The sequence below is a fragment of the Uloborus diversus genome, chromosome 9, assembly GCF_026930045.1.
Source record: "Uloborus diversus isolate 005 chromosome 9, Udiv.v.3.1, whole genome shotgun sequence".
In the NCBI taxonomy this organism is placed as follows: Eukaryota; Metazoa; Arthropoda; class Arachnida; order Araneae; family Uloboridae; genus Uloborus; species Uloborus diversus.
In genome coordinates, this window is record NC_072739.1 from 101,715,924 (window position 1) to 101,727,997 (window position 12,074).

The 12,074-nt window shown below is 35.6% G+C and overlaps 1 protein-coding gene across 2 annotated transcripts in view; it reads right to left on the bottom strand.

The window, feature by feature from the left end:
• The window catches only part of LOC129230064 (UPF0489 protein C5orf22 homolog), a 739,515-nt gene that overhangs the window by 327,455 nt on the left and 399,986 nt on the right, over nt 1–12,074 (bottom strand). For both annotated transcript variants that reach the window (XM_054864453.1, XM_054864454.1), the window contains exon 3: nt 1,299–1,497. In XM_054864453.1, coding sequence (XP_054720428.1) covers nt 1,299–1,349 — 51 coding nt within the window. In that variant the 5' untranslated portion in view covers nt 1,350–1,497. The remainder of the gene's footprint in view (nt 1–1,298; nt 1,498–12,074) is intronic.

Sequence of the window (12,074 nt, forward strand, 5' to 3'; positions counted from 1 at the left end):
ACATAACAGGATATCGGTAATATAGAATTTTGAACGAATCGAATCACAAACGGTAAGATTGTATCCCAGTTTTATTCGGTTTACATCATTAAGAAAAATTGCATAGATCTTTTGCTGTAAGAAGTTGTAACAAAATATTTAATATTGTAACCGCGCGGTGGTTTATTCCTGTCGTTGCTTATTATTTTCTCGAACGAAATGTCAGTACATACTTTTTAAATAAATGTTGGCTTTTCGTATAGTTATTACAATCAAGGATCAAAAATTCTGTTCTTGTTAAAACGCGAGAACGGGATACCGGTATAAAAAGCGATATTAGAAACTTTTCCATGTAAAAAAAAAAAAAAAATCATTCTTGTTTTGTTGCCTTACTTTTAATTTTATGCATGCAAACTAACAAAATTGGAAACTTTTGTGTGTGTATGTTCTTCTATTCTATACATGAGAGCAGAAAAAGACACATTAGTTAAAAACTTCCCTTTGAAAAAAAAAAAAGTGACGTATCTCCAAACACGCTTTTTGCACTTTGTCCTACTCTGCGTCTTTAATTAATTTCATTTACAACACCCTTGGAAATCAATCTTGGTTTTAAGCACTAAAGTTGATTAATTCTAGAAAACATTAATCAGCTGATGAACCTCGTTTGTTACGTGGGAAATAATACTACTTTTAAATCAAGACACACGATAGAAGTGATTTTTTTTTTCAAATTCTGAACTGCCACTTCACGTTTTCTCTCACGTCACGCTCTTGTTTTTTCTGCACCTGACTTAGGCATTCACAACAAAATTCTACATTTTATGAAGAAAATAACTATAAACAACGAAACAACTAAACAATCCTCGTAATCTACTTTTTAATTGTTGCCAAAAACTGAAGAATAATTGCAATCATAAAGCTAGTTTTTTTTAATTAATTTAACAAACTAATTTCAAGGCTGAACTAAAGCAATGTGGATTTAACTGTTGACTTAAGAGTTCAAAATGCCAAAAGTCCACAAATTGCTAAGTTCATCCTTGAAATTACTTTATTAAATTAATTAACAAAACAAACTTTATAACTACAATTATTTTTCTTTTTTTTTGTGGCAACAATTAAAAAGCAAAAGCATTTATAACTATGTACTATTATTTTTCATTGTTTTTGGCAATAATTAAAAAACAACTACTCCACTTCCGTCACACAAAAAGGTTGCATATCAGAATTTAAAAGCCCTCGCATAGAAAGTTTCACTCCAAAATAACTTCTGAAAGAAAAACCTAAGTCCCTGATAGAAAATTTAGTTTCAAGGTCCTTACCTCGTTTGTCACAGGTTCTGGGTGTTCGTAGTGGTACAATTCTCGCAACATTCCGAACTGTTCGTCTGTGAACAAACTCAGGAAAGGATTCCGAGTGGAATAAAAAGTCCAGGTCGATGTCTAGAACGTAAGGACAACTTTGTAGCTTCTGCTTGAAATCTGGACCTGAGAACCTCAGCATTGCTTGGGGCATCCAGCGCTGTCAATAAACAAATTAAAAATTCACTGACAAGTATAGTGGATGAGTCAAAAATAAACAACACTCGAAAATGCCCTCTCTATTCATTCAGTTGAATATATAGTAAAATTATTTTCATTCAGTAAATATCAAAAAGGTAATAAAAGCATAAAATTTCTAAAAATTACCAAGCCGGGAGTCATCAGTTCATCAAATAGTGCAATGGTTTCAAGCAGTGTTGGGCATCAACTAAAAAAATCAACTAAATTTGTAATTGATTGATTAGTTGACTAAAGTAATCTGACTCCCATTTAGTTCAGACTAATATTTTAAAAATTTAATTCAATTGCAGACGAAGATTAACGTTAGTTTAAACTAACTCGTTAGTTGACTAAAAAAAACTAATTTAGTTCAGATTGATTTAGTTCAGATTAAATTAATCAGATTGAATTTAGTCAGACTAAAAGTTAATCAGATTAAAAGTAATCAAATTGATTTGATTACTTTTTTAATTCAGATTAAATTCGTAAAATATAAATATCACATGAACAGAGGCACATTTGTATTTCTTCGTGTATATATATATTTATGCAAGCATACACGAGTTAATGCGTGTACATACGACTACGTGCGGGTATATACGTATATAAACGTGTTATCCCGCGTATGTTCGTGTACGGAGGTATATTTGAAATTTTAAGTAAATATACATATTTATGTGTGCATACACCAGTAAATACGTGTATATACGGGTATGTACCTGTATATAAGAGTATGTACGTGTACACATAAGAATATGCGTTTTAGATACGTGTTACCCCGAGTATACTCGTGTAAAATGGTACATTTGTATTTCTACGTCATATTCCAGCGCGCGTATACGAGAAAGTACGTGTATATACAAGTATGTTCGTGCACACACGAGAATATGCTTATAGATATGTGTTACCCCGAATTTACTCGTGTAAAGAGGTACATTTCTATTTAAACGTGTATATACATATTTATGCAGGCATATACGAGAAAATACGTGTATATTCGAGTAAGTACGTGCACACACGACAATAGGCTTATAGATACGTGTTTAACACGAGTATACTCGTGTAAGATGGCACATTTGTATTTCTACGTGTATGTGCATATTTATGCGTTTATAAGCGAGTAAATACGTGTATATACGAGTATGTACGTGTACACACGATTATGCGTATAGATACGTGTTTACCCCCGAGTATACTCGTGTACAGAGGTAAATTTGCTTTTAATTGTGTATATACATATTTATGCGTGCACACAAGCGAAGATACGTGTATATACGTGTACACATGAGAATATGCGTATAGATATGTGTTGCCCCGAGTATACTCGTGTAAAGAGGTACATTTGTATTTCTACGTTTATATACATATTTAAGCGTGCATATACGAGAAAGTACGTGTATATACAAGAAGGAATGTTCGAGTACACATGAGAAGATGCATATAGATACGTGTTAACCCGAGTATACTCGTGTACAGAGGTTAATTTCTATTTAAACGTGTATATACATATTTATGCATGCATATACGAGAAAATACGTGTATATACGAGTAAGTACGTGCACACATGATAATAGGCTTATAGATACGTGTTTTAACCCGAGTATACTCGTGTAACATGGCACATTTGTATTTCTAAGTGTATGTGCATATTTATGCGTTTATAAACGAGTAAATACGTGTATATACGAGTATGTACGTGTACACACGATTATGCGTAGAGATACGTGTTACCCCCGAGGTATACTCGTGTACAGAGGTAAATTTGCTTTTAATTGTGTATATACATATTTATGCGTGCACACAAGCGAAGATACGTGTATATACGTGTACACATGAGAATATGCGTATAAGCTATGTGTTACCCCGAGTATACTCGTGTAAAGAGGTACATTTGTATTTCTACGTTTATATACATATTTAAGCGTGCATAAACAAGAAAGTACGTGTATATACAAGTATGTTCGAGTACACACGAGAATATGCATATAGATACGTGTTAACCCGAGTATACTCGTGTACAGAGGTAAATGTCTATTTAAACGTGTATATACATATTTATGCAGGCATATACGAGAAAATACGTGTATATACGAGTAAGTACGTGCACACATGATAATAGGCTTATAGATACGTGTTTAACCCGAGTATACTCGTGTAACATGGCCACATTTGTATTTCTAAGTGTATGTGCATATTTATGCGTTTATAAACGAGTAAATACGTGTATATACGAGTATGTACGTGTAACACACGATTATGCGTAGAGATACGTGTTACCCCCGAGTATACTCGTGTACAGAGGTAAAATTTGCTTTTAATTGTGTATATACATATTTATGCGTGCACACAAGCGAAGATACGTGTATATACGTGTACACATGAGAATATGCGTATAGCCTATGTGTTACCCCGAGTATACTCGTGTAAAGAGGTACATTTGTATTTCTACGTTTATATACATATTTAAGCGTGCATATACGAGAAAGTACGTGTATATACAAGTATGTTCGAGTACACACGAGAATATGCATATAGATACGTGTTAACCCGAGTATACTCGTGTACAGAGGTAAATTTCTATTTAAACGTGTATATACATATTTATGCAGGCATATACGAGAAAATACGTGTATATACGAGTAAGTACGTGCACACATGATAATAGGCTTATAGATACGTGTTTAACCCGAGTATACTCGTGTAACATGGCACATTTGTATTTCTAAGTGTATGTGCATATTTATGCGTTTATGAACGAGTAAATACGTGTATATTACGAGTATGTACGTGTACACACGATTATGCGTAGAGATACGTGTTACCCCCGAGTATACTCGTGTACAGAGGTAAATTTGCTTTTAATTGTGTATATACATATTTATGCGTGCACACAAGCGAAGATACGTGTATATACGTGTACACATGAGAATATGCGTATAGATATGTGTTACCCCCGAGTATACTCGTGTAAAGAGGTACATTTGTAATTTCTACGTTTATATACATATTTAAGCGTGCATATACGAGAAAGTACGTGTATATACAAGTATGTTCGAGTACACACGAGAATATGCATATAGATACGTGTTAACCCGAGTATACTCGTGTACAGAGGTAAATTTCTATTTAAACGTGTATATACATATTTATGCAGGCATATACGAGAAAATACGTGTATATACGAGTAAGTACGTGCACACATGATAATAGGCTTATAGATACGTGCTTAACCCGAGTATACTCGTGTAACATGGCACATTTGTATTTCTAAGTGTATGTGCATATTTATGCGTTTATAAACGATGTAAATACGTGTATATACGAGTATGTACGTGTACAAACGATTATGCGTATAGATACGTGTTACCCCGAGTATACTCGTGTACAGAGGTAAATTTGCTTTTAATTGTGTATATACATATTTATGCGTGCACACAAGCGAAGATACGTGTATATACGTGTACACATGAGAATATGCGTATAGATATGTGTTACCCCGAGTATACTCGTGTAAAGAGGTACATTTGTATTTCTACGTTTATATACATATTTAAGCGTGCATATAAAGTACGTGTATATACAAGAATGTTCGAGTACACACGAGAATATGCATATAGATACGTGTTAACCCGAGTATACTCGTGTACAGAGGTAAATTTCTATTTAAACGTGTATATACATATTTATGCAGGCATATACGAGAAAATACGTGTATATACGAGTAAGTACGTTCACACATGATAATAGGCTTATAGATACGTGTTTAACCCGAGTATACTCGTGTAACATGGCACATTTGTATTTCTAAGTGTATGTGCATATTTATGCGTTTATAAACGAGTAAAATACGTGTATATACGAGTATGTACGTGTACACACGATTATGCGTAGAGATACGTGTTACCCCCGAGTATACTCGTGTACAGAGGTAAATTTGCTTTTAATTGTGTATATACATATTTATGCGTGCACACAAGCGAAGATACGTGTATATACGTGTACACATGAGAATATGCGTATAGATAGTGTTACCCCGAGTATACTCGTGTAAAGAGGTACATTTGTATTTCTACGTTTATATACATATTTAAGCGTGCATATACGAGAAGTACGTGTATATACAAGTATGTTCGAGTACACACGAGAATATGCATATAGATACGTGTTAACCCGAGTATACTCGTGTACAGAGGTAAATTTCTATTTAAACGTGTAATATACATATTTATGCAGGCATATACGAGAAAATACGTGTATATACGAGTAAGTACGTGCACACATGATAATAGGCTTATAGATACGTGCTTAACCCGAGTATACTCGTGTAACATGGCACATTTGTATTTTCTAAGTGTATGTGCATATTTATGCGTTTATAAACGAGTAAAATACGTATATATACGAGTATGTACGTGTACACACGATTATGCGTATAGATACGTGTTACCCCGAGTATACTCGTGTACAGAGGTAAATTTGCTTTTAATTGTGTATATACATATTTATGCGTGCACACAAGCGAAGATACGTGTCATATACGTGTACACATGAGAATATGCGTATAGATATGTGTTACCCCGAGTATACTCGTGTAAAGAGGTACATTTGTATTTCCTACGTTTTATATACATATTTAAGCGTGCCATATAAAGTACGTGTATATACAAGAATGTTCGAGTACACACGAGAATATGCATATAGATACGTGTTAACCCCGAGTATACTCGTGTACAGAGGTGAATTCGTATTTTATCTAGTACATGCACTTTTTTGCGTGCATATACGAGAAAAGACAAGTATATACGAGTAAGTTCATGTACGCACGAGAATATGCGTATAGATGCGTTTTTAACCCGAGTATACTCGTGTACAGAGGTAAATTTGTACTTGTACGTTAAAATACATATTTTTGCGTGCATACACGAGTTATACGTGTACATACGAGTAAGTACGTGTATATACGAGTATTTTTGTGCATATACGTGTATATACGTGTTGACTCGACGATATTCGTGTATACAGGAATTTTGTATTTCTACGTGTATATACCTACAAGTACGTGTGAACATAAGTAAAATATGTGTATATACGATACATATTTGTAAACACGAGTTTATACGTATAAATACGTGTTATCCCGAGTATATTCGTGCACGGAGATATGTTTAATTTCTAAGTGTATGTACAAATTTATTTGTGCATACACGAGTAAATACATGTATACACGAGTATATACGTGTAAACACAAGGAATATATGTATGGATACGTGTTAATCTGAGTATACTCGTGAACAGAGGTAAATTTCGTATTTAAACGTATATATACATATTTATGCATGCAAATACGAGAAAATACGTGTATATTCGAGTAAGTTCGTGTACAAGCAAGAATAGATGTCTAGGTTTTTTTTTAGCCCGAGTATACTCGTGTACAATGGTACATTTGTATTTCTATGTGTATATGCATATTTGTGCGTTTATACATAAATAAATGCGTGTATAAACGAGTATGTACGTGAACACACGAGAGAATATGTGTATAGATACTTGTTACCCCGAATATACTCGTGTACAGAGAAATTTGCTTTGTATATACATATTTATGCGTGCATATAAGAGAATACGTGTATGTAAGTATTCACACGAGTATATGCGTATAGATAAATGTTACACCGAGTATACTCGTGTGTAGAGGTCGTTGTATTTACACGAGAATATGCGTATAGATAAATGTTACACCGAGTATACTCGTGTGTAGAGGTACATTTGTATTTAAGATTGCATATACATTTTTTATGCGTGCATACATGAGAAAATACAAGTATATACGAGTATGTACGTGCACACACAAGAATATGCGTATAGATACGTGTTTAACCCGAGTATACTCGAGTAGAGAGGTACATTTGTATTTTTGGTTAAAATACATATTTATGCGTGCATACACGAGTTAGTACGTGTATATACGAGTAAGTACGTGTATATACGAGTAAGTACGTGTATATACGAGTGTGTACGTGTATATACGGAGCTGTGGCGTGTTAACCTGAGTATATTCATGTCTACAGGAATTTTGTATCTCTACGTGCAAACAGAAGTAAATACGTGTATATACGAGTTCGTAAGTGTAAACACGAAATTTTACGTATAAATACGTATTTCCCCGAGTCTATTAATGCACGGATTTATATTCAAACTTCTAAGTGTACACAATGTTTATCAGTACAGCGCTTACAGACTTTCAGGGCAGATAGAGTACACCTAGACGAGGGGAAACACATAGCAATGCATGGTCGGAAACACTTTCCCTGGCGCGGTAGTGACAACACCAATCACCAAAAAGACAAAACACGAATAAGAGAAGAGAACATGTTCAGAATCTTTAGTACAGCAAAAAACTAAGGAAAAAGAAAATTAAGGGACCAACGATCATCATCAAAGAAGGTGTTCGAAATTACGACCCCGCCTGTAATATCGAAATTTAGCAAAAATATCGGGCGGGTCCCCGGACTTCCTAGTGGAACAAAAACCACGTGTGCGCATGCACCGTCATCTGATGCTTCGGTTTACGTAGCAACATCTGTTGTATGCACCAGATAAATCTTACCAGTATTTTTGCTGTATTAAAAATAATAAACATGTTTTCTCCTCTTAATCGTGCCCTGTCTTACGCTTTGTGTCGTCACTATCGCGTCTAGGTGCACTGTATCTGCCCTGAAAGTATGTAAACGCTGTACTGATACATCCTGTATACTTATTTATGTGTGCAAACACGAGTAAATACTTGTATATATGAGTATGTTCGTGTACATACTAGAATTTGTGTATGGATACGTGTTAACCCGACTAAACTCGCGTACAAAGGTAAATTTGTATTTAAACGTTTATATACATATTTATGCATGCATATACGAGAAAATACGTGTACAAACGAGTAAGTGCGATTCCACACGAGAAAAGACGTATAGATACTTGTTTAATCTGATTATACTCGTGTACAATGGTACATTTGTATTTCTACGCGTATATGCATATTTATGCATTTTTGCACGAGAAAATACGTGTATATACGAGTGTGTACTTGTACACACGAGAATATGCGTATAGATACGTTGTTACCCCAAGTGTACTCGTGTACAGAGGTAAATTAGCTTTTAAATGTGTATATATATATATTTCATGCGTGCATATAAAGAAAAAATACTTGTATTTTCGAGTATGTACGTGTACAGACGAGAATATGCGTGTAGATACATGTTTAACCCGAGTATACTCGTGTACAGACGTGCATTTGTATTTGTAAGTTAAAATACATATTTATGATGCATACACGAGTTAATGCGTTTATGTACGAGTAATTACGTGTATATACGAGTATGTGCGTAAACGTGTTAATCGGAGTATATACGTTTACACACTAATTTTGTAATTTGCCACTTGTATGTACATCAAAGTACGTGCAAACACAAGTAAATACGTTTATATACGAGTATATAAGTGTAACTTATTATCCCGAGTATATTGGTGTACAGATGTATGTTTTTATGTCCAAGTGTATGTCAATTGCAGATACAAAGAGGGGTCATGAAGGTCAGGACCCGCTCCCCCCCCCACCCCCCACACCGCGGGGGAAAATTTTGAACGTTTGCTTGAAAAATACAAAAAAAGTATCGAAACCATGAGAAAATGTAATAATCTTTTTGAATTTTTTTTTTTTTGGGGGGGGGGGGGGCATTACAGTAGAACCTCGACAATTCGAATTAATTGGAATCCGACCCATTCCGGAACATCGAAAATCCGGAGAATGAAAAAAACAAAACAAAATAAAACATACTCACTGAAAATCACCTTAAAAGGAAACACATAGAATTACAAATAAACAGTAAACATGTCTACAAAGTCTGTAATCTTCTCCTGTGACAGTTCAATTTTTTCCCTATCGAGTAAAACAAATTGATTCAAAGTTGCATTGCGAAGAAAAGGGAACTCAATCAACGACATAACACGGTCTTGCCCGTGAGGAGAATTAAATAAATAATTATTATGGAATTTTTGACGATCGCTCTTTAAATGTAAAGGGAAATCGGTCAAATCAATCGAGCCGGATTATCCGGTTGATCCGGACTAATGGGGTCCTTGGCGCCGACTTCAAATTTGAAAGGTTTGTTTTTGAAAAATTTTCGTGTTTTTAATAGGTTTTTGAAGGTGGTTGAGCCCCCCAGAATATGAGGGACTTTCTTATTTAAGGAGGGGTATCCCCTTACGTAAGTTACTCAGAAACAGACCATGCATCAGCCATCTGGATTAAAAAACTTCAAGCATTTTATTCCAATAAAACCAGAAGCAGTGTGGTCTACGGGGGGGGGGGGGGCGTGGTCAGTATAGCGGGTGGCGTAAAATTTTTAGGGCTTGTTTTTGAAAAATTTTAGCGTTTACAATGTTTTGGAGGGGGGGGAGAATCCCCCACCCCCCATAACTTGAGGGCAGTTTTCTATTTAAGGGAGGTATCTCCTTACTTAAGTTTCTCTGAAACAGGACAGGCATTGGCCATCTGGATAAAAAAAATTCAAGCATTTTATTCTAATAAGATCAGAAGCAGTGTGACCTATGGGGGGGGGGGGGGGTGGGGGTAGTGGGGCGGGGTGCGCAAACTTCGAATTTTTAAGGTTTGTTTTTTAAAAATTTTCGTGTTTTAATGAGTTTTTTGGGGGGTGGGGGGAACCCCCCGTAATTTGCGGGGGTTTCTATTTAAAAGGGTGTATCCCCTTACGCAAGTTACTCTGAAAGAGAACATGCATAAGCCGTCTGGATAAAAAAAATTCAAGCACTTTATTCCAATAAGATCAGAAGCAGTGTGGTCTATGGGAGGGGGGGGGGGCGTGGTCAGTGGAGAGGTTGGTTCAAACTTAAAATTTTTAGCGCTTGTTTTTGAAAAAAAAAAAAATTGTACTTATGTTTTTTTGGGGGAGCCCCCTTCCCCCGTAATTTGAGGGGGGGTTCAATCTAAGGGGGGTATCCCCTTAAATAAGTTACTTTGAAACAGAACAAGCATCGGCCATCTGGATAAAAAAATTCAAGCATTTTATTCGAATAAGATCAGAAAGCGGTGTGGCCTACAGGGGGGGGGGGGGTTAGTGGGGCAAGTGGCGCAGACTTCAAAATTTTAAGGTTTGTTTTTGGAAAATTTTCGCGTTTTTAACCAGCCCCCATAATTTGAGTGGAGGTGAATTTCTTTTTGAGAGGGGGGCATCCCCTCATATAAGTAACTGCAATAGGGAATAGGCATCGGCTATCTGGATATGAAAAAAATCAAGCCTTTATTCCAGTACTAGTGGTACCCGCACGGCTTTGCCCGTAATAGAAAATTAAAAGGTCTTTTGGTCCGCCTGTATATTTACAAATAATGTATGGTGAATTTTATCGCCAATTGGCTTATGCCCATGTTATGGTTCCACGTTATGGTAATCTCGTCCCATCTTATGATAATTTTGTTCCTAAAATCGGAATAGAAAAAGAACCACATCGAATTTTCGAAAAATCGCTTCGAGGGTGCACACCCCCATGATACAAACTAACTTTGCCAAATTTCATGAAAATCGGCCGAACAGTCTAAGCGCTATGCGCGTCACAGAGATTCAGACATCCAGACATCCTCCAGACAAATAGACTTTCAGCTTTATTATTAGTAAAGATTATGTGAAAAAGGGCTTAAAATTTTAATAGAAAATTAATAAAATCGAATTTTTGAAAAATCGCTTCGAGGTGCACACCCCCATGCTTCAAACTAATTGTGTGTCAAATTTCATGAAAATCGGGCTGAACGGTCTAGGCGCTATGCGCGTCACAGAGATCCAAACATCCATACAGAGAGACTTTCAGGTTTGTTGTTTAAAAAGAAAGGAAAAGGAGAAAGATAAAGAAGTAAAGAAAAGAAAGATAAAGAAAGAAAATTTTCAGAACAAATTCTTTCCCATTTCATTAAATTTCTGTGAAAAATGGGCTTAAAATTGGAATAGAAAAAGAAGAAAATCGAATTTTCGAAAAATCGCTTCGAGGTGCACACCACTATGCAACAAACTAACTTTGCGCCAAATTTCATGAAAATCGGCCGAACGGGTCTAGGCGCTATGCGCGTCCACAGAGATCCAGACATCCAGACATCCTACAGACATCCAGACATCCTCCGGACAGAGAGAATTTCAGCTTTATTATTAGTAAAGATTATGTGTAAAGGGCTTAAAATTTTAATAGAAAATTCATAAAATCGAATTTTCGAAAAATCGCTTCGAGGTGCACACCCCCATGCTACAAACTATCTTTGTGCCAAATTTCATGAAAATCGGCCAAACGGTCTAGGCGCTATGCGCGTCACAGAGATCCAGACATCCATACAGAGAGCCTTTCAGGTTTGTTGTTTAAAAAGAAAGGAAAAGGAGAAAGATAAAGAAGTAAAAGAAAAGAAAGATAAAGAAAGATAATTTTCAGAACAAATTCTTTCCCATTTTATTAAATTTCTGTGAAAAATGGGCTTGAAATTGGAATAGAAAAGGAACAAAA